This window comes from Tubulanus polymorphus, chromosome 8 (assembly GCF_964204645.1).
Source record: "Tubulanus polymorphus chromosome 8, tnTubPoly1.2, whole genome shotgun sequence".
Taxonomy (NCBI): Eukaryota; Metazoa; Nemertea; class Palaeonemertea; order Tubulaniformes; family Tubulanidae; genus Tubulanus; species Tubulanus polymorphus.
Genome location: NC_134032.1, coordinates 13,577,290 through 13,601,099, shown reverse-complemented (window position 1 = coordinate 13,601,099; position 23,810 = coordinate 13,577,290). Strand labels below are relative to the sequence as shown.

Genomic DNA, 23,810 nt, shown 5'->3' with positions numbered 1-23,810 from the left:
AATTAGTTCTTAGTGATGTTGTGGTGTCCCAGATGTTTCATGTACAGTCTGAATAGTTGATGCAATGGGGCTGGAGGGGTGTCCTGTTGCGAGGGACAGGTGTGTCCCACTGTGATTGTAAGGCTGTTAGCAAGAGTTCCAAACGGCAAATACTTTCTATCGAATATACAAATCATCGAGGTCTTCGACGTATCAGAAACAAGTGAAAAGAATAGAGTGAACAAACCGAAGATATTTACACAATACACATTCATCCCTGCCTTTATTATTTATTAATCAACCACAGCAGCTACACCTATTAGTCATATTAAACATTACACAGTTCTACGCTTGCTGTTTTAACACTTGACCCTTAAAAGTTTTGGTTTAACTTATGTTAAGGGTTGCGTTTATTCCAACAACTGTAGAACTGACTCTAGATATACTATTCATAACATGGTGTCCTATAAATTTGTAGTTTTTAAAGTTTACTTAGTAAAACTTGAGGGTCTTAGACTCTGTCAAGGAGGCTCACAAACAACACTGATATTGCATATCAAACTTGAAGACAAAATACAAAGTTTTTTTTTAGAAAATAGCAGCGTTAGCAGTCTGGTTAATTCAGAAATTATCATTTTAATGATTGCTGTACTTGGTACTTAAAAAAATAGGTCTTTCACAAAAATAGAAATGAAAATAATTTAGAAATGATTTCTTTTTAAAAATGTTTTCGAGAACATGATCGCAGCAAACGCGGAATCAAATAAAAAACAGTTCACGGTCTCTATACAGCGGAATTAGATCATTCAGAACCACAGCAGAAAGCAATGCCAACAACGCACGAATTGGTCGAAAGTTTATGACAAAAGAATGATTTGTGAAGACAATTACTCTGATTAGACTCTGCTGTGCTACATTTTTTCTGATCCAACCAATAGCCAAAGTAAACATAATCCAGGGGCCAGATGCTCAAAGGTTGATTAAAGTTTACTGACGGATAAACACCACTATGTCAACGATTAACTCAACCAACCTTTAAAGCAACTGATCCGAGGAATTCATCATTGTAAAAGGTTTGAACTGAATTTGAAACAGTGATTCGACATTTTAGATGAATTACAATTAAGGTAATGGCGCTCTAGTTACCTCTGTAAACTTCAAGCCAGCAGTTAAAATGTCCTCAACAATAATTCGAAAGTCATTGGAGTCAATCGAAACTCTTGAGTCCTGAGAATGAGTTACCTTTTGATAATCAAATTCACTACATTACGCACTGAGCTTATGAAATACAAAACAGAAATATATTTTTTTTCTTTTAAACGTCCAACTACTCTGAAACTTGAACACGTTTTTTATTCCAATTGGACGAGTGTTGACCTACATTTGACTTATTTGCATATTATTCGTTTTAAAAACTACTAGTGCCCTCTACATAATCACACACATCATTAAACCACGGCTAGCGATATAGTGCTGCCACCTACGGTAGTTCAAATGGATGGATGGTGTACGGTAGCGCCGTCTAGTGGTGAGAATTATTTGTGTAGACTTTTCTCGAGAGTTTTCGCGATCGCCTCGAGGAAGTCCATCGTGTACAGATATTGGTCGGGTTTCAAACTGGAAATAAAAACATCGATTTTGCAACAACATTTAAAATAATGAAATTTTATCAAAATATTCATGCGTAGTCGCATTGTTTCAAACAATTATATCCCTGACCTGTGACCAAGCCAAAAGTTTCCTGATTAAATTAAAGATATCCTAAGTGGGGGCTGTCCCCTATCAAGAGGTTCCTTGACGACTTGTCACCAGCATGAACAACAAGACACCAAAATCCAAATTCCCAGATTAAATTAAAGATATCCTCAGTGAGGGCTGTTTTTATCAAGAGGTTCCTTGTGCCACTCGTCACCGGCAGGAACAACAAGATATCAAAAATTCAAATTCCCTGATCAGATTGTGTAAGATATCTTCTGTGGGCACTGGTTTTTATAGAAACAGCAGGTTTCTTGTTCCAATAGAGGTTCCTTATGCCACTCGACACTAGCAAGAACAACAAGACCCTAAAAATCCAAATTTTCAGATTTCCAAGAAACGTGTCAGAATTCCCTGAAGGAAAGAATAAATCTAGAGCTCCCTGAATTTTTTTTTTTCTGATCTGAAACTTAAGCACCCTGAACTAGGTCAAACAGTACACATAGAACTGAAATTATTTCACAAAAAATGCAGGTATAACTTACTTTTTCAGGCCATAAATGCAGCCAGCCAGATCTTTAGTCATCAGTCCCGAGTCTACAGTATCGACACAGGCTCTTTCCAGATCATGACAGAATTTTTCCAGATCTTTATTTCCGTCGAGCCGCGCTCGGTGTTCTAACCCGCGAGTCCACGCGTAGATGCTGGCCACCGGGTTCGTGCTCGTCGGATTACCTTTCTGGTGTTCACGGTAATGACGCGTGACCGTGCCGTGAGCCGCCTCCGATTCTACAGTCTTACCGTCAGGACAGACCAGTACACTAGTCATCAGACCGAGAGATCCATAACCTGCAAGAATAACATTTATCGAAATCATTGTTTGGAACTGGTTCTTTTGAATTCTAGTATGGCTAATGAAGAAACGATGTTGTAAGGGGATCTTGAAGCGCGCAATATGTAGGCGATAACTCCAATGGCGCAACTGAAACCGATTATCGCCCTCCCGCCCGGGCGTAGGTACTTGCGGGCCTCGGCTATTAACTGACCTATACCCTCATACCAGGGGTCAGCAATACTACTAACCAACATGCTCAATTCAGCAGACCCATACAAATATCAAAATCAAAAATCTGTTGTCAGAAAATCAAATCAAACTTTTCATCTTCGCGAATATCAAGACATCAAATTTACTATCTATTCATCTAAATATATAGCACCTGTCTTGTGGAACCAACTCGTTTCAACAATATCAATTCATGATATAATTAATAGGGGGATTCATGGGAACATTACTGAGCGGGGTGGGGGTTAGATGCATACCCTGAGCGACGACGTCCGACTGTACATCGCCGTCGTAGTTTTTACACGCCCAGATAAACTCTCCGCTAGATTTCAGGGCCTGCGCGACCATATCATCGATTAATCGATGCTCGTACCAGATCCCTGCTTCCTCGATCTTCTGTTTATATTTACTGTTTAGAAAAAGAAAATGATAATTGATTGCGTCGTCTTGACTTTATCTTCAATTAACAAGGTTTGAACAGATCAGGGATTCAGAAATTCCTTGCTGATATTTCGCTCACCCTTGACCAAAAGATTCTTTGATTAGATAATGAGTTTATTCTCATTGGGGGCTGTTCCCAAGGGCCAGTTGCACAGTCGTGACTAAAATATTAAGAGTGGTCTTAAGTTGTTAGAGTGGCTCTAGAAGCAAGTTGGTCTAAGACTGGCCTTAAGTCTAAGCCATGACCATGCAACCAGCAGTTGGATTCTTATGGATCAGAGAATCCAAAATTCTCCTATTCTCCCCAACCCTCCTCAGAGGGGGCTGTTTCTATCAAGAGGTTCATTGTGCCACTTGTCATGAGCAAGAATCACCAAGTCAGATATCCCTGATCTGTAAAAGAACCTTGATTTAATAACAAGAACAAAATTCTCTTGCTAGTTTTGTCTCCCAGTCAAGTCACCTTTCATAGATTTCGTTGAAGATATCTTTGAATCGTCCGTCGTAACGTTTCAGGATCGTGTTCTTCGTGCTCAAATACAGCGGCCATTTCTTCATCAGCGCCATCTGGAAACAACTTTCCGCGAAACCTCGAATCGACTGAAATATCAAAATACAAATTCCTACAACGCTGTAAAAAGTTCAAACCCGAGTTGGTGTCGAATGCTTAGAGTCCGAGTCCTTAAAGTTTAAATGACATTTGAAAATCTATGATTGCGCTTTCAAAAACTGATCGTTCACACTCACACATGTTCAGTGCTTCATCTTAGACATTTTTAATTGAAAATGAGCTACAAATCCCAGATATATTAGAGATTCCATCGGCACACTTTCAAAAATTGGTTTTCAGGGCAGCAGATTGAGAAAATTTTAAATTAATTGAATTACCTCATCAGTGTTGTACATGCCCATTACGCAACCGCCATCTTTGAAATTGTAAACTTCGTGCGTGACTTTTTCTCCTCCGGCCGGAGTGTAAACTAGTTCAACTTTACCAGCTCCGGGTACGACGAAATCAGTGGCTTTATACTGAAATAATAAACACAATACATCACTCATTGAATAATCAAAACAAAAACAGGGTCAACACCGCACCGGAATTCAACAAAAAATATTCAAACCAAAGAAAGTTCAAAATTATCACTCCTAAATCTTCAATTGTTGTGACAGACCAAAGTTTCGTTAATTGCCAATGAAGTACAAGCAGCATACACCAGATGGCGCAACAATACACTGAATTTGCAATTTTTAGTGAAAATGTTTTCATTTTCAATGAACTTCGAACTGAACTTATAAGTTTTGAAAACCAAAAATCATCAAACAAGTAAAATAGATCTTAGATTGACTTTTTCATTCACAAGTGTATAGTATAGATTTCACTGTAAATTAATTTACTTATCAGGAAAGGTTGATTCAAATTTCATCGAAATGAAGAAGAAATGGAGGACAGCATCTCAGTAACCAGTGGCTGATAGTTGAGATTGAAGTCGTCTGCTCTGACGTACCTGATCACCGTGGGCGTGACGACCGATGACGATCGCGTCCTTCCAGCCGGGAACCAATCGCGGAATTTTCTTACAGATAATCGGCTCTCGGAACACGGTTCCGCCGAGAATGTTCCTGATCGTACCGTTCGGGCTCAACCACATCTGCTTCAGTTTGAATTCTGAAAAACAAAAAAAACAAAATTTTGCGTGAAAACTCAGAAATCACTGTCACTTACAGAAAACAGGATCGTCTGCAACATTCTTATCATTTCTGCCATATAAAGATCCTGGTATGGCCCACCTCTATAAATTCCTCCAATGACATCATCAAATTAATCAAAATTCGATTAGAAATAGGACATACTACCTTACATATCAAATCAGAAGAGAATTTGTGACGTCATAGGGGGATTTTTTGAGACTGTCGGACATCATTTCTGGAATTGTCACAAAGCAATTTGATGATGTCATAGGGGTATCTATTCAAATCCGTGAGAGGGTTTCCAGCGGTGAGGCCAGGGTAAAAGGAAGTACTAAGAAGGACTTTTTCAACAATTTCAACAACCTCGGAATGCGAGCGGGATTTGACAGATTTGAGATTATTTTTGACTCTTTCCGATGTCATAAGGAGATTCACCGAGGCAGACATGATTAAGTTAACGATGATAGTTTACCTTCGACCCTCTGTTCGTCGGGGGTAATCGTTGCACATTTGATACCGACGTTGTGTTTGAGAATAGCGTGAGCCGAGTCGATCGTAACCTGATCGTTGGTCGCGTCACGATGCGGTAAACCCAGATCATAATATAAACACTCCACATCCAAATACGGCAATATCAACTGTAAACACAGAGAACACAGAGAGAGAGATTGAGATGTTATTCTAGCTGCAAGACAGGGTGGGAAGACAATTGGGGAGTGGGAGAGGGAGGAACTGGGGAGGGAGGCTAGTGGAGAATGGGGGAGAAGGGAGATGGAAGATCAAGAGGTGAAGAAAGAAGATGTGAAAATAGAAAGAAAAGAGATTTTATTCTAATCTTAAAATAGGGATCAACCCTATTCATTTGATAAGTCGATTTGGTTTCGATTTAGTGTCTCTGACAAACTTTCAAACCCACCACACCTGCCAGTTTTGTTCATCTTACAAGACAATGTGGAAGGAAGAGCTGGCAGGTGGGCAGTGAGAAAGTTGGGGAGTGAGAAAGGGGGCAAGGGTGGGTGATAGGAGAGACAGGAAGCTCGGTCCAAGGTCGGGAATGGGAGGTTAGAGAAGTGAGGAGAGGTAAGGAATGGAGAGAGGTTTAAGGGGGAGGTTAAAGGGCTGTATAGAATTTACTGTTTACCTTTTCTTTGATTTTTTCCCAGATGATTCGAGTCATTTCATCTCCGTCCAATTCAACGACCGGTTTATCAACCTTAATTCGTTTCTGTGTCGAATCTATAAAATCAACAAACAACAGCAAAAAAACATTAAAATAATCTCAACAGTCAGACCTTATGAGATACTCACAGCAAATCTGGGGAGGGCTTAACAGACTGGGTCCCTGTTTCTTGCCATTACATTTTGATACTAATCATAGGTGTGATAGACACCACAAACACATCGCATCCAGAGCTACATTTTTCAAAATTTTCTATGGGTGGAGCAGAACCCCCTGGGGCACAAGATCAGGACAGAATATTCAAAAATATAAATGGAGTCACCCAGAAACAAAATTTTTGGATCCACTACTCCAATCAGGGCAGAGTTTGATTTAAACTTCAGCGGAAAGTTAAAATATTTCAAAAAGATTGAAATTTCAGCATTAACCCCTAAACTCAAGATCATCTCGAGTTTTATTTTGGCAATCAGTCAACCACTATCCAGGCCTCGACACCTTGCCTGAGCGGTGACTGGAACTAAACCACAATAAACCAGCTGAGAAATTAAAGAATATCATTATAAAATTTTATGGGGGCAATAACAAGATTTTCCATAAAGACGAATAGATAAAGGTCAGCCATGAAAATGCCATATTTCATATCAAGTTTCTTTCACAGAGAATATGAAATCAGACAGAAAGAATAAAAGATATCTATCAAGGGGTTTGTCGTACGAAACAATGCGACTGTAAGAATTCTTTTATCTCGACGACTTCGTGGATTATTCAATCAAAACGGTTTAAATCCGGCGTCTACCGGTTTTTATTGTTGCGCGATTATAAATGATCGTCTGCCGGTGGTATGAACCGGGCAGACGGACAACTCAAGCGAAGATAACACAAAAACAAACCGAAGATTATGAATAGATCTACGAAGTCGTTTTTTACATATATATAACGCTTACAGCCGGTAGTACTGAAGCTAGACTGCAGTCAATGCTGTTCATAGATATTTTTAGAAGAGCAGATAATATTCATTTCAGCTGCTGTTTTCCTATTGAGTCGTGGTTTTCTAATGTTCTAGCCAAAACCTGAGCCACACTCGCTGACCAACAAAAATTTAAATTCTTTTTCCTGAATTCATAAGGTATGCGGACAAAATTATCATGGGGAATATTTGGAAATTTGTCAGCTATTAAGTGCAGGACTTAATCACAATCAGGGTTCTTATAGATAAGAGGGAGTCTAAAATTCCTTTTGATAAATGCCTGACCATTAACCTCATTGAATTATAAGATATCCACTATGGCGCTTGTTTCTTATCAAGACTAAGAGGTTCCTTATCACCACTTATCGCCAGCAAAAATATCAAGACACTAAAATTTGCCTGATTATCTCAGAAAAAAGTAGGAATTCCCCGATTTTATCTGCCAGGAAGAATAAAGCCAGAATTACCATCTATACAATATGTACCTATTCCCTCATAAATACGCTATACTTTTACTTCAATGACACAAACTTTATCTTACATCATTAAACCTATTTTTGGACAAACTAAACAAGATTATAATGATAAAATCTGTGATTTAACATGACATTTTAATAATCTCCGAATTAATCATCATATCTTAATATACAGTACAATGATTTCCAGATCAGATGAAAATGCCTGAAATTCCCATACAAAATCAACCATTTATCGCAAATGATTGGGAACTTTTATTCCAATGCCACATGTTTCAATAACGATATCTACAGCTACCAATCAAACAAATATCATATTCATGAATGAAGTGTCACATCTATAGTGTGCGTGTATAGTGTAGGTGGCAGGTGCAATATCTACGTCAGATGTATCCATTCCTGGTACTAACAGCTGGAACCACAGCCCACAACTCTAACCTCTATATTACTGCGATGTGGCAGCTGGTGGCAGGAATGAGTTTTTTGTCGTGAAGTTCAAAGAAAGACTCGTAAATTACTTTGATTTCATATTGAATTGTTGAAGAAGACCAGGGGTATATTCATTGTATGTTCATAGCAGCAATGAACATGCACCAAAGTAAATTCTTTTTTTATTTTTCTGATAACGGGAATTTAGTCTTGCATTTAATTCTCTAACTCTTTTCCTTCCCTTCTCCGGTCAAAGACAAAGTGAACGTTTTGTAAACCTACAGCTATCCGTCATTACTGAACAACAGAAAAAAACAGCAAATGGGCAAAGTAAACGAAATTAAAAATCGTTGAGCTTTCAGCTTTTCTAAAAACTAAACGGTTTAGGCGCAGACTAGTTTGCCAGACTGCCGCGTTCAAAAATCGGTTTCTAACGAGAATTTACGAAACGAGCAAATAAAATACTTACACGATCCATTCTGAGTGATATTAATCGACGCCGGGGCGACCAGCTTCCTTAGATTGCGGCTGTTTTTAGCCAGAAATCGAGAAAAACAAAGTGCCGAACTGCTAGCCATCGTGAAGACAGAGGGTTGAGTTTTGCTACGCGCTGTACAGATTCGCCGGTCGTGAGCGGGTTCGACTCCTGAGTTCAGTAGAGAACTTGTACAGCATGCGCGCGGAATTCGAAACCAAAATTCCCGGACCCTAGTGAAAAATTGTATCGATTGCTCAATTTCGATGAACGAATAAAATTACAGAAAAAAAAGAAATGTCATATGGTACAAAAATAAGGTAACAATATGGAGTCACTCTGCATGCTGGTTAGTCGAAGCCGCCTCATGGGCGTATAATGGATTGACTTTTGTTGCGAGATCACTGGGGCACAACACGCGGCCGGGCACCCGCAAAAATCATCAAAAAACTATGATTAAAAGTATGACATTTCTCACTTCTAATTCACATAGGAATGGTTGCAAAAATGTTTTTTTACCCCAGTATCGTTATTCATAGGTACCTTTTTTGGTTTTTATGATAATGCATTGGGATATTGGATTGCTGACCGCATGTGGCACTGAACCGTGTCCGATGCGCAGTCAGCCAAACCGACACTGGTAAGCGAGTAGGATAACTTCTCGAGTCAATCACGCACAGTGCGCCAGGTTTATCGTGATCGTCGTCCGATCACGCACACAACTGGAAGTAAAGTCTGGCTCGGTATTTCAGCGCGATTTAAACCCGGTTAGAGTCAACCTGTAAGTTAAAAAACCATCGCACATTATGAAATATGTTATTCTTTTGCCATATCTCAAATTCGGGGCTGATGGGAGTATGAACGAGGCAGAAAAGAGATGGTTACTGGAGACAAGGTCACCCGTTTAAGACAATACAGAGTGGTGCAAAAAACTTATCCAGCCAGAGTACTGCAGCTTAAACCGAAACCTCAATGCTTTAGGCAGGCGAATTTGCTTAATTTTTTCAAAGAAAAAAAAACGTCATTCAGTAAATTATTGCCGCGGCTTTCATCGCTGCAGTCGCTGCACTTACAACACCACTGTAAGCCGTAAGGGAACAGACGCACACACAACAATATGTGAAATTGAATTTGCTAACCCTTACTTAGAATCCTCGATCTTTCTTTTGTGAATAGGGCCTATATAATTTAGAATTGGAACTAGTTGGTGCAAAAATTGTTAAAACATGTATCTACTCCCAGCACCAAGCAGATTCAGAACCCCTAACAGTAACACCCCTGGCTACAGCCCCTTTTGACATGCAGACAGTTCAATATATTTTCATAAAACATTTGAGGAAAATTACCTGAGAGGAGAGAAGTAAAAAACAAGATATGAGAATCAAACAGCGAAAGGTTGAATAACAGAAAGTGATTTAAAACAGAGACAGGAAAACAATTAGTAGAATACAACAAACCGCAAACTAGGTGTAATAATACAAATTAAAGTAAAACTGAAAACAAAAGCCCAATGCTTAAAAAAACAAAAGGTTGATCAAATATCATATAATTATAGCTCTATGTATGAATTTAAAATTGTTTCTAATTCTTTTTTTTGTCAGGGTTATCACTCAGTCATGTTCCAACTTCAAAGGGCAGCTGCCCTGATCGACCAGGTCGGCTCTCAAGCCCACAAAATCTCCTGGCAATGTTCGCGTGGTCTTCGCGGTTCCGCGCTCACGCGATGCAGCGCCGGGGAAAAACCCGCCGAGCCGATCAAAGGAATCGCTTACAAAGACCTGACGATCGGCGTACCGAAAGAAACCTTCAAAAACGAGCTCCGGGTGGCCTTGGCGCCGTCGTCGGCCGCGACCTTGATCAAAAAAGGTTTCAACGTGAGCGTCGAGGAGAACGCGGGCACCGGCGCGAAATTCACCAACGACGATTACGCCTCGGTCGGCTGCAAGGTGGCGCCGCGCGACGAAGTTTTCAAATCGGACATCGTGACGAAAGTTCGCGCCCCCGAAACGAACGAGATCCCGCTGCTGCGAGAGAACGCGACGTTGATCAGTTTTCTCTACCCCGGACAGAATAAACCTCTCATCGATTTATTGGCGCAGAAGAAATTGACGGTGTTCGCGATGGACGCGATTCCGAGGATCAGTCGCGCTCAGGTGTTCGACGCTCTCAGCTCGATGGCTAACATCGCCGGTTACAAGGCCGTCGTGGAGGCCGCTAATAACTTTGGACGCTTCTTCACTGGTGAGTTGTTGTAACAGAGTCCCTATGACTCTTTGATTCCTAAAAGAAAGACTCCTAAATGGAAAATGCTTTTTCAGGTGCTTGAAACTCCTTTCATTTGAGCAAAATACCAGAAACTCCTTAAAAACTGCTTTAATTTTTAGAAATAAGACAATTAGAAATGTTTGTAGTTGTACTTCGCCTAAATTGGTCTAGTTGGAATCATGATCTTTTTTTACCCAATTAGGAGGTTAACAAATAAAAACCTGAGTTTAGGTCGTGTATAGGATAACAATTTGCTTACAAAACCACCAAATTAATAGTTTACTGAGATGAACTGTGAACAGTAATTGGAATATGAAAGCGATGCAGGAAAATTGGAGCCGGATTTAATTTTTAACTCAGAATTTTTAGTCTATTCATCGAGAATCAGTGAAAAGTTGGGGATTTGAAATGTGATATAATTCGGGTTCGAGAAAATCAGGAATGCAGTATGAAAGTCAGGGAATTCTGTTGTATTATAGATAATTTAACTAAAATGTGACAAAGATTCAACACCAATCTTAACAATGTATTTGTAACGTCTTGTAAAGGATTCAGTCTTGTCTTTGTTTGGACAATGCAATGATTTACTCTTTAGGAAAGGAATTCGAGAGGCCTGAGGCCTGAATTTCGAAATCAACTTTGAAGTTGTGGTTCTCGTATATTTCAGGACAGATAACCGCCGCTGGTAAAGTACCGCCGGCGAAGGTTTTGGTCATAGGTGGCGGCGTCGCAGGTCTGTCGGCGGTCGGAACGGCCAAGAATCTCGGCGCTATCGTGCGAGCGTTTGATACACGCGCGGCCGTCAAAGAGCAGGTCGAATCATTCGGCGCGGAATTCCTCGAAGTTAACCTCAAGGTACGTGGCATGAGAGAATCGGATAAATCTCATTATAAATCAGAGAAAACTTAGGGAATTTGAGAAATTCTGACAAACCTGTTGATTTAGAAAACCCATAGTAATTTGGTATTTGGTTAATGCTACTTTATCAATACATTTTTTCTGAATTCATAAAAATGAAGAAATTCAAATATTCTTAACCTAGAAATCATTGTGCCAAAACGTGGAAAATTCTTTTTAGAAGGGAGGAGTGATTCTTCGTGTTTATGAGATAAAAATTGTATGTGAATTGTGATAAATATCAATTATGAATTAATGGTTGGTTTCAAAATTTTGGATGTAGGGGTGCGGACCCCTTGAATATCCATTGGTATATCAAGATCGGTTGTGCATTATTATATCACTCATTTATGTATTTATTTGCTCAGGAATCTGGTGAAGGAACCGGTGGTTACGCGAAGGAAATGTCTCCCGAGTTTATCGCCGCCGAGATGGCGCTGTTCGCTAAGCAATGTAAAGAAATCGATATTCTCATATCAACGGCTCTGATTCCGGGTAAACCTGCTCCGAAACTTATCAGCAAGGTAAGTACACAACTGAGCCCTTACAGACCGCCTACTCTGAACCCTTACAGACCGCCTACTCTGAACCCTTACAGACCACCTACTCCGAACCCTTACAGACCGCCTACTCTGAACCCTTACAGACCGCCTACTCTGAACCCTTACACACCGCCTACTCTGAACCCTTACAGACCGCCTACTCTGAACCCTTACAGACCACCTACTCCGAACCCTTACAGACCGCCTACTCTGAACCCTTACAGACCGCCTACTCTGAACCCTTACAGACCACCTACTCTGAACCCTTACAGACCGCCTACTCTGAACCCTTACACACCACCTACTCTGAACCCTTACACACCACCTACTCTGAACCCTTACACACCACCTACTCTGAACCCTTACAGACCACCTACTCTGAACCCTTACAGACCGCCTACTCTGAACCCTTACAGACCACCTACTCCGAACTCTTACACACCACCTACTCTGAACCCTTACAGACCACCTACTCTGAACCCTTACAGACCGCCTACTCTGAACCCTTACACACCACCTACTCTGAACCCTTACAGACCACCTACTCTGAACCCTTACAGACCGCCTACTCTGAACCCTTACAGACCGCCTACTCTGAACCCTTACACACCGCCTACTCTGAACCCTTACAGAATGCCTCTAATGCTCTTTATCTTTTCTCTTCTCTATTCTCCCTCTATCTTTGACTCCCCTTCTTGCCCCTTCTTTCTTCTCTCCTTGTCTTTCCATTCTTCCTCGCTCTCTTCTCTCTGACTGGTAGACCAATGTGATCTCAGTCTTTGAAGTCAATAAGCCAATCCACGATTGATTATGTCCAAATGAATTTATTTGACAATTTCGAAATTCATCTAAAATCTCATTTTCAATCATTAATGAAAGCTTGATTATCACGTTGCGCTTTTATCTTTTAGGAAATGGTCGAATCGATGAAACCGGGCTCGGTGATCGTCGATTTAGCATCGGAGGCCGGAGGAAATATCGTCACAACGAAACCCGGAGAACTTTATAAATACAAGGACATTACGCATATCGGTTATACGGACTTCCCGAGTCGTCTACCCACGCAATCCAGTACTCTTTACGGAAATAACATCTCCAAATTTCTACTTTCAATCGGTAAAAACTTATTTTCTTCAAAAGTTTTCAATGATTTCATCCGCTCCCCGACCCATTTAGGTGCTTGAAACTCCTTTTCATTTATTTAGCAAAATGTTATAACTCCTTAGAATTTGAGAAATAGGCAATAGAATTCTTTAGAAGTTGTATATTAGACTAAAAACCAGTACAGTTGGAACCAAGATGTTTTTGTTATCCTTGTTAGGCAGTTACCCCATTAAAAAGAGTTCAGTTAGTGTAAAGGATAAATGTTTGCGTACAAAACCACCAAATTAATGGTTAGCTGAGATATACAGTACTGATTTAGGAGGAGTCTACAGTAATATTGGGATTGAAAGTGATGCTGACACTTCCTCAAAATTTGAAATTAACTCCTTGAAAACTTTTTATATCCAGGGCCCAGTTCCATAGTCATGGCTTAGACTTAAGACCAATCTATGACCGTCTTAGTTCTACAACCAATCTAACAACTTAAGACCCGTCTTAAGATTTAAGACCACTTTTGTACTTAAGTCACGACTTAGGAACCAGCACCAGAAATGACTGATCTGTAGCGACCCTGTTATAACAAAACATATTTCGCAATTTGTTTTCAGGAGAGAAAGATCACTATAATGTTAATCTCGAGGACGAAGTCGTTCGTGGTTCAATCATTTTACAAAACGTTAGTATCTACTATTACCGTACGCCTTCTAATAATCGTCACTTGCATTATGTACCGTAATCAATCTAACAATACGAAAATTCATATTTCGCTGATTTGGATTTAGGGAACGATGATGTGGCCACCGCCGCCGCCGAAGGAAGTTCCGGCAGCTGCTCCCGCTGCCGCCGCTGCTGTCCAGAAGGTGGAGCCACCTCCGCCGAACTATTTCGCGATGTATTTCAAGGATTCGATGTACTATACGGCGGGAATGGGCACCGTTCTCGGTAAGTTCCGGATTGAAACGTGGAATAAAAATACAATCACTTACGAAATAGAAATAAAAAGTTTTCTCAGAGGTGAAATTTTATTTTTCAAACAGGATTAGGAATGGTTTCACCCAATGCTGCATTCACGACAATGGTATCTATATTCGGTCTGTCGGGAATTGTAGGTACGTAAACCAACGCTTTCTTCAAAACTCTATGAATCTCAATATATATATTGTTAGTTACCTAAATTTAGCTACGCCATGATGTATGTTGCTTGGTTTCCTATTGTCATAATGTAGTTATCAGGGTGGCCACTTACCTGGAAACCAGGGAATTTTTTGTAGAAAACTCTATGAATCTCAATATGTATTCTGTTAGTTACCTAGATTTAGCAACGCCATGATGTACGTTGCTATGATGTATGTTGCTAGGTTCACTAATCTACCATTGTCATAATGTAGATTTCTAGGTGGCCCATTACCTGGAAAGCAAGGAATTTTGTATAAAAAAAAAGGTTAAAGATCAGGGAAATTTGTTGAGATTGTTGGATCACGCATATAATCAGTTTCGGTCTACACCTTACATATTTGACAGTGTGTTAATTGATTGGATTCTTAGCAGATGTCGGGGAAAATAATGTGCATGTCAGGAATAGTCAGGGAAAATGAGTCAAATAAAAGCTAAACTGATTTTGTATGCTGTTGCTTCGGTTACGCGATAATTTCATTGTTACCAGTTGTTCGTTGATAGGTTATTGAACTATTGCGTTTGTCGTTGCTAGGTTACCACACAGTTTGGGGCGTAACGCCTGCTCTGCATTCACCGTTGATGTCGGAAACGAACGCGATTTCGGGAATAACCGCCGTCGGCGGAATGCTCCTGATGGGCGGTGGTTATTTCCCGACCGACACGTCCCAGTCGCTCGCCGCTATAGCCGCGTTCATCTCGGCTATAAATATAGGGGGCGGTTTCGTAGTCACGCAGAGAATGTTGGACATGTTCAAACGACCAGGTGAGCCGTGAACGGATGGATTTGAAAAAAATTTCAAGAGATGCATTTTCAATTTCAAAAAATGATATCAGACTTAAAAGCTATATATCCGGTTAAACCATCCAACAACCAAGTTGCATTGTTATCAGTTATGCTTACTTCCTATTCAATGTTTTAACTACATGGTTAAATATCTACTGACACAAGTTGGTACCCTTCCGTGTAGCAGAGATGTATGACTTCCGTGTTTGACGGAATTCCGTTTTTTTTTCTCTTCATTTTCCTGTTCTAAAAAAAAATGCTGCGAAAACTTGAATGCTCTGAGAACACTAAAAATTTGAAAAATCTAGCTCCCCCAGTGTAGCGTTTGGATATCAACTATTTTCCTTTTTTTTCCTTTGGCCACTTACATCTCAGGTATAGACTCTAGACTGAGTTCCAGTTCAGGAATCTAACGAATATATTAATATTTACAGACGACCCACCCGAGTATAACTACCTGTACGGAATTCCCGGATTGACGTTTCTCGGAGGCTATGGTTACGCGGCCATGAATAACTTCCCGGACGTACACCAGATGGCGTATCTAGCGGCGTCGTTGTGTTGCGTCGGCGCGCTGTCCGGATTGAGTTCACAGAAGACAAGTCGACTCGGTAGGTAGTGACATTCTATGAATATAGAGGGAGACACCAAGACACTTTCCTGTTTTCATAGCTCTCTGGATGAGATGTTTGACTCGCAGACGCTCAGTGGGTTTGAATCCCATTTTATTCTTGCCAGGCGTGTATTAGGGGTTTCCTAACTCACTCACTGTTTGTAACTTAAGTTGTAAACTAGGTGGCCACTCACCTGCAATGATATCCTCCCTCAATGGGGATTCGAACCTGATGGCATGGCTACACTCAGCCGCAGCTCGAAACCCTGCATCATTCCCCATTAGACCATTAGCAAATTTCATGGATGTTGTTTCCTTGAAATGACATCCCAGGTTGAAGTACTGGTATTTTCATTCATGTCTTGTTCGTGTTTATTTTCTAGGTAATGCTCTGGGTATAATGGGTGTCACGACTGGTATCGGAGCTACGCTAGGAATTTTGAAACCCGATCCAGAAGTATTCGCTCAGATGGCCAGCTGTATGGGTCTAGGTAAGTCTAGATAAACAGACCGTTGGACGAGAACTGATGAAACTAAGAAGGCAGTTGACTGTGTAACAATCAATAAATTCAAAAAGCCTTCTGTATCCAGTTCCACAGTTGTAATTTAATTAGTTGTGAGTGAAACGGAGTTAAAATCGGCTCATTTTCGATGAGTTAACCCTTAAGTCTAATCTTAACTCGCAACTGGGGAACTGTATCCAAATCTTTTAAAGATTTTTGCCCAAAGTATGCCTGTCTAAGATTTCATAATAATGATACATACCAAACCTTGAAACAATTGATAGAAGCTTCTTCAAAATGATACATTAAAACTTCCTGATGAGTCTAAAACCAACCATACCTTGTCGGTTAACAAGTTCTTTTTCGGGCCTGGCATCTCAAATCCAAGGCAAGCGCCGAGTCTACTTCAATTATTCTGAGTATTTTTATTTCGTTGTCACAGGAGGAACAATCGGAGCTGTCATGGCTAAACGTATGGAGGTCACAGATCTACCTCAGATGGTAGCGCTGTTTCACAGTCTCGTCGGTCTGGCCGCCGTTCTCACCTGCTTCTCGAACTATTTCGTCGAATTGCCGCATTTCGCGACGGATCCCGCCGCGAACGTAATCAAAACGTCGTTGTTCCTCGGAACGTTCATAGGTGGCGTTACATTCACCGGCTCGTTGATCGCATTCGGTAAATTGCAGGGTAAGCATCAGATTTTGTCGGCCAAGTTTTCGAAGGTTTGAAGATATCATTTTGACATTTGCGTGATTTTGATTCAAAGGGATGAACTTATTTTACCTCAGATTTTTGTGAAGTTGCAATTTAGAAAAAATTTATTTCATAAGTATTCTTTGTTTTTTGTAGGAATGTTGAAATCGGACCCGTTATTGCTACCAGGGCGCCATCTAATGAACGGTGGAATGTTAGCGGCTAATATCGGAGCTCTGGGTGTATACATGATGGACCACGATCCTACGATGAATCTCAGTATGTTAGGAGTCACTGCCGGTCTATCCAGCGTGATGGGTTTAACGCTCACTTCGGCCATCGGAGGTAAGTCTACGCTGACTTCTGATTCGGGGACCAGTTTTACGCGATTATGGATTTGATAAAACGATAGCCATCTCACACGGTGGATATCAGAAAAGTCAGGGAAAACAAGTTTAGAGAAAGAAATTGAAAACTGGGAATTTAGATAATGTAATTGACCATGTGTTTCTTTATCAATGCAAAATACATTCATTTGACATGATTACCAGGCCCAAATCCAGGAGAACATTTTGTATTCAACTCTACTCTATTTACAGGAGCTGATATGCCAGTCGTAATTACAGTTTTGAACAGTTATTCGGGATGGGCGTTGTGCGCTGAAGGTTTCATGATGAACAACAATCTGATGACAATTGTAGGAGCTTTGATCGGTTCATCTGGAGCCATTCTCTCTTATATCATGTGTAAGGTCAGTATCTCGTAGCCGTAGATAGCGGGGAGGGGGTGCCGGACTAGGGGGTCGTAGGTAACCTAAGTCGGCTGCACCCACTGGATTGAACTTAGTGATGGGACACCTTCATCATAGCAGTAACCAATAGATTGTCCGCTACCCACTGAATTGAACTCTACTCAACAGATGGCGACACTGTCGATATCAATGTCCCAGTTTCCATGAAATCTGTCAGGGACCAGTTGCTCAATAGTTGGTTGAATTAATTGGTGGTGCACCAATCAATTGAAATGGCGTTGTCGCCATTGTGTGTTAACTTGAACCAGCTTTTATGCAACTGACCAATGAGTCCAGTGAACTCCTTAATCGATTTAGGATTAACTGAATTAATCCTTTCAGTGGTGACTAATTGATTCCCGAAAGTGCTGGACATAATTTTAAAATCTTCTAAGATGCCATCTTTCATTAGAGTTAGAAACTAATGACATGAATACACATGTCGGTGTACGAGCAAAGACCATCACTGATTTATGCACTGCATCGCATTGTAGAAGCATTGAAAGGGTTAATGAATGTTTGGTTTGCATTTGATTTTCCCGAGTTTAAGAACATTAGATATTCCAAAATGATTGATATATTTCACAGGCTATGAACCGATCTCTACCGAACGTCATTCTCGGCGGGCTACAATCGAAAACGAAATCGTTCGCCGGCGGCAAACCGATGGAGATCACGGGAACGCACACGGAAACCGACTCGCCGTCGGTCGTCGATATGATCGTCAACAGTAAGAACATCATCATCGTCCCCGGTTACGGGTTGTGCGTCGCTAAGGCGCAGTACCCGATCGCGGAGATCGTCGACATTCTCGGAAAACATGGCAAAAACGTACGATTCGGAATTCACCCGGTCGCAGGTACGTTAGAGAGTGAAGTTGAAAATTGCCTCAGTGCTCAAATCTCCCTATTCAATAAGTAATTAACAAGCCAGGTCCCTTTAAAAAATAGGAGGGTCCCATAATATGTCACAGTACCTGAAACAAAAGCTGGTTTGAAAAACTAGGTGGGTCCATTACAAATGACAGACGGGTCTGGGACCTGGGACTTATTGAAAACGCTACAGTGTATCCCTAGTGAAAACATTCTAAGTTGAAATTGCCTCAGTGCACCAATCTCCCTATAACCAGTGTTTTCAATTAGAAATTAGCCCTTTCAGTGCTGGCTAATAAATAGCCTATAGTGCTAAAGATAATTTGAAAATTCTGAAAAATTCCACCCTATTGTGTTGAATAACGGGAATAGCACTATAGTGCGTATACACTGCGGTGCGGTGTATCATTAGTTACTAATATTTCACTATGAGAGTTGCTGCCAACTTTCAAGAGAGATAATTAGTTATAACTAATTAAATCAATACACCGCTGTGCGGTGTACTAGCAAAAATCCATCACTGATTCGTACACTGCATCGCGGTGTAGATGCACTGAAAGGGTTAACAAGCCAGGTCCGTTTGAAAAACAGGAGGGGCCAATGATATGTCACAGTACCTCAAACGAAAGCTGATTTGAAACAACATGCGGGTCCTTTACAAACAACAGACGGGTCCGGGACCTAGCTCTTATTGAAAACACTGATAATATAACTGAAATCTAAAAAATCTCTAAATTTCTAATTGTAAAATTTAACCAGTGATTTTGACAGAAAGGCTGAATTACGAATTTTGTTTTGAACAGGACGTATGCCCGGTCAACTGAACGTATTGTTAGCCGAAGCCGGAGTACCGTACGACGTCGTGCAGGAGATGGACGAACTGAACGATGATTTCCCCGATACGGATCTCGTTCTCGTGATCGGAGCGAACGATACGGTGAATTCAGCTGCTGAAGAAGATCCGAACTCAATCATCGCCGGAATGCCAGTTCTACGAGTCTGGCTCGCTAAACAGGTAACATCAAATTCTTTACTTACCCTTCATCTATTCTCATTTGTTTCCCCATCCCACTTTGCTTTGTCTTCATCCTTCGCCTTTCTCTCCTTTCCTTTACTCCTTTCCTTTGTTTCTTCCTCTACTCTCCCCTGTTATCCTTTGCTTCCTCATTTCTCCTGTTACTCCTTTTTCACTCATCCCAAACAATGATGTGTTGTGATTTTTGCAGTGGTTAGTTTTCCTCCTATTTTTTCATCTTCCTCTCTTGCTTACCAGGGTATCCTTCATCCCTCCTCTCCTTATTCTCCTTTGCTTCATCCCTATGTCCCATCCTCTTCCCTTGTCTTTCCTCATTTCTTTTTTCCACCATCCTCCTTCGCTTCCTCCTATTCCTTGTCTGTTCTCATCGCGCGGTGTCGTTTTATATTTGCAGACGATCGTAATGAAGAGATCTCTCGGTGTCGGGTACGCCGCCGTCGACAACCCGATCTTCTTCAAAGAGCAGACGTCGATGTTGCTCGGCGACGCCAAGAAGACGTGCGACGCTCTCCTCGCCGGAGTTAAAGCCCATTATGACTCATAATGGCTCCGTCGGTCGTTGTAGAGAAATTATAGTTTGTTATTCTCTCTCAATCGAGGGTGTTTTTTCAGTCACAGGTGTCGTTTGGCCGTTGTTTGAATTTTGATGAGTGTAAAACTGTATTTGTGTCGTCGTAGTTCAGCAAAATAAAGACTTGTAGCGCCCCCTATATCGTCTGCAGCATACTAGTAGTGCCCTCCATATTATATAGAAAGTGGTGCCCTCTGTCGTCTACTAGACCCCCTGTATCCTGTTTGAGAGGTAGCGCCCTCGATATCATTTGATGATAAACATCGGTAGCGCCCTCTATGTTGTAGTCTGTTGATGTTTTCCGTTTTGAATTCTGTCCTTTTCACTTTTGAAAAATGAAAACTTTTTAATCACTGACTGTACTAGCCCAGCTACATTAGTATTAAAAAAAAGAAGAAATTAAGAATTTCATGTCTCTTCTCTTGAATTTAGCTTTGATAATCTATTAATTTTTGATAAAATGTCATATATCGGGATTTTGTTTTAAACACCCAAAAATTCGTCTATAGATAAAATCAACTTTTACGTATCTGTTTTCGTAGTATTAATTTTTAACATTTGAAAAATTGTTGTAAAATCGTGAAATTTTTCGATGTAAACTTTTTTTACAGAGATAAAGTGTGCTAATTTTGCTCGGCTTTTGTTCAAAGTACTTATTGAAGCAAAGTAAAAAAAAAAGATTGTGCCAATAATAAATACGATAGTATTTGATAACCTCCCTCTGGACTCGGTTCCACAGATTTTGAAAGTTATATTTGAAAATGAAATGATTTTGAGTCAATTGATCCTGGACCGACCCAGCTCCAGAGTTATGGATAATATTTTTGGAGGTAGGGTTGGAACCAAAGTCATTTGAGAACTGTCGATCTGAGTCCTGATGGAGCCAGTTCATTGTGGTTGATTAACAATTGAACTCTTCTCTAATCAAGAGATTGAAGTTGAAATAATTTTGACTCTGATCTGTAGCGTAATGAATGCTTAGGACATAGTCAATTTGGAGTCAACTGAATGAAAATGAAGTATGCATGACTCTTGTATGACTCAATGAATTAATAAGCTACTAATGTGACTGTGTTGTGTGTCACTTGACTTTATTTTGCTGAGTTTGAAGATTTTTAATGGTTTTCAAGGTGTTGGTGCAGAGAGTTTTGAAGTGTATATTTGGTTACTTTAGGTTACGCCAAAAATATGTATCCTATATTTTTGGTTAAACGCGGGTTAACTAATTGGGCTTGTAAAATCATGTATTTGGATGTAGGTAGCTACAAAAAGCCAAGAGTAAAATATAACATTTTCTATATTGGGACGGGGAGTATACTAGGCTAGCTAGGCAATGTTTTGTTTGTCTTCAGCTCAGACCTGACTACGACTACTATTTGAGAGTATCTTTTACTCCAAAAAAAGTATCGAAATACTCCCAAAAACAGAATAATTGCTATAGCTGATTTTCAATTTAACTTCTATTTTTTATGTCAGATAATGCGGTCGTTTGTGGTGAAAACTACAATCGAAAAGAGATATCAAGTAGTCCTGTCTGGTACCTGGATTATTGAGACTATGTTAAACGATGATGTTGTAGTAATGATTATGTAATAATGTAATTTCCGTTGATAGCGCGCATTTTGTTTCTAATCCAATAATGTAACCAAGGCTTTAGATCGCGGGGGGGGGGGGAGATCGATTGTTAGATTTGTAAAAAGTTAATCAACTTCAGTTTAATTGGTAAGTTTACTGGGATTAATCGAAATCAATTGATTAGAATCTGAGGTAGAGAGATCTCTCGGGTTAATGAAAATCCGTGACAACGATCATTTAACGTTTTTGGGATCGTATCCCATCATGAGGTGAAATACATCTGAATCTAATTAATAGAATTATACATTCATTATACAATAGGGGTTGCTAAATGATAATGTGGTTGTCAATCAGCTGTCTATACCCGCCCCCTCGGACGATAATCTTTTGAATGGCTATATCTGGACGAAAAACATTTTTGACAAACTCATTTTTCACAAAATTGTGAATGTCCATCTAAAAATTGTTTGTTCAGACATGACACCCTTATTCATTTTGAAATGAAAATATCTGGGGTCCTGCCATGGGCCCTGGACAAACATTGGGCAAAAAGTGAACGTCTGTCAAACGTCGGGGGCGTATGTACAGACTGAGGTTTGATAGCTGCATAGTGGTTATTGCTTTTGCTTCATTGATTTGTAGTCAAGTTAAGATATTAACAATCAGGATCCAGTTCCACAGTTCTGAGTTAAGATTTGACTCTTGAGTTAACTCATTGCAAATGAACTAACTTTAACTCAGAGTTAACTCTAACTCACAACTGTGGAACTGGGTCCAGGGCATTAATTTCCTGTCCAAATAATTGGTAATAAAAAAAATAAATTGGGGGATCGATTTAGACTAGTTTTAATGCAGCTTGAGAAACATTTCGTGAACTAACGAATTTAAAAATCATCTAAATATAACTGATAGTTTTTGCTGAATATTTGATTTTCACTGTGCTGCTTTTTGAAGAATAAGATATCCACGTTTTCCATATAAAGAAAATAAAATTGCGAACTATGAATTTTTGAAATAGAATAAGGTTACGGCGACCTTGACCTTATCCACTAAACGACCCGTTAGACCTTGACCTTCGTTGTCTTGGTCGGTCATGAATGGTATTTATTGAAATACTAAAACAACGTTTTTGAATGCCTGGTTCGTGTCAGTAAAATCGATAACGGTTAAGAAGACGATATTTGTGTATTCATATCGATGGAAGGAAAATCTGAAATAATGGAAAAATAAAGATTAGTTCTATTGAAGTCAATTTGCGTGTTTATTTGCCGGGTATTTCTTTTTCTGTTCTTCCGAGGCTTGTTATATTTTTGGCCAAGCTGATATTATTGCATGGTAATTTCGAAAGGGCTGTAGGGGATGAAGGCGCTAGCCTGAGAGCGTACGTCTATGTAGAAATGAAAATCGCTACCGTAATCTTCCGCGGTTGGAGGTCCATTCTTTTCATTCTTGAGTTCAGGCCCATCAAACCGGAAATGCCAGTTATCGATACAAATAATGGTCGAGGGAATTGCATCAAGGGTTTTCTGCCAAATAGTCGGGAGACGCGAGAAACGTGTTTTGTGTATGGCAGCATGGTTATACCGCAGCTATGAGTTTCATTATCGGTAATCCTTATCGCAATGCCACTGGGTTCAAATCCTTTTTCCCTCGGTTTTCTGGGTGGTCTTTGTAGTCTCTTGAAGGATTAGCATCGAGTCTTTCGGTGCCGTCAGGTCCGAATCCCTGCGAGTGGAAGGAAGAGTTCCCGTGGCGCAGAGTCACACGATGCCGTCCAGGTTGAAGTGTAAGCTTTCATTCCTAAGGGGAGGCTGGGTCTTCTACTGTGCAGCTGTCAATCTGTTGTCTGGACCCTGTCAGACGATCACCTTTTTGAATGACAAAGCCTGGGCGAACCCATTTTTCACAAATGGTAAATGTCGGTCAAAATTGACGGTTCAAAAATGACACCCCTTTTCATTTTCAAGAAGAATACCTGGATAGTGCCACAGGGG

General features: G+C 40.3%; 2 protein-coding genes across 2 annotated transcripts; one reads left to right on the top strand and one right to left on the bottom strand.

Annotated features, from left to right (window-relative positions):
• Positions 1 to 234: 234 nt before the first annotated feature.
• Positions 235 to 8,518, bottom strand: LOC141910140 (isocitrate dehydrogenase [NADP], mitochondrial-like). Its single transcript, XM_074800861.1, has 9 exons — positions 8,389 to 8,518; positions 6,009 to 6,103; positions 5,340 to 5,505; positions 4,684 to 4,844; positions 4,067 to 4,207; positions 3,642 to 3,778; positions 2,995 to 3,146; positions 2,220 to 2,523; positions 235 to 1,596 (listed from the first exon to the last, which is right to left on the bottom strand). Exons 1-9 carry the CDS (start codon positions 8,495 to 8,497, stop codon positions 1,515 to 1,517), a joined length of 1,347 nt encoding a protein of 448 aa, XP_074656962.1. The 5' UTR covers positions 8,498 to 8,518; the 3' UTR covers positions 235 to 1,514.
• Positions 8,519 to 9,100: 582 nt separating this feature from the next.
• Positions 9,101 to 23,055, top strand: LOC141910139 (NAD(P) transhydrogenase, mitochondrial-like). The gene is made up of 17 exons (XM_074800860.1): positions 9,101 to 9,175; positions 9,996 to 10,635; positions 11,327 to 11,514; positions 11,925 to 12,080; positions 13,010 to 13,214; positions 13,811 to 13,878; positions 13,985 to 14,144; positions 14,240 to 14,311; positions 14,911 to 15,141; positions 15,597 to 15,773; positions 16,159 to 16,266; positions 16,721 to 16,966; positions 17,129 to 17,317; positions 17,572 to 17,723; positions 18,351 to 18,621; positions 19,438 to 19,649; positions 20,065 to 23,055. The coding sequence occupies exons 2-17, from the start codon at positions 10,011 to 10,013 to the stop codon at positions 20,212 to 20,214; spliced, it is 3,210 nt and encodes a 1,069-aa protein (XP_074656961.1). The 5' UTR covers positions 9,101 to 9,175; positions 9,996 to 10,010; the 3' UTR covers positions 20,215 to 23,055.
• The last annotated feature ends 755 nt before the right edge of the window (positions 23,056 to 23,810 follow it).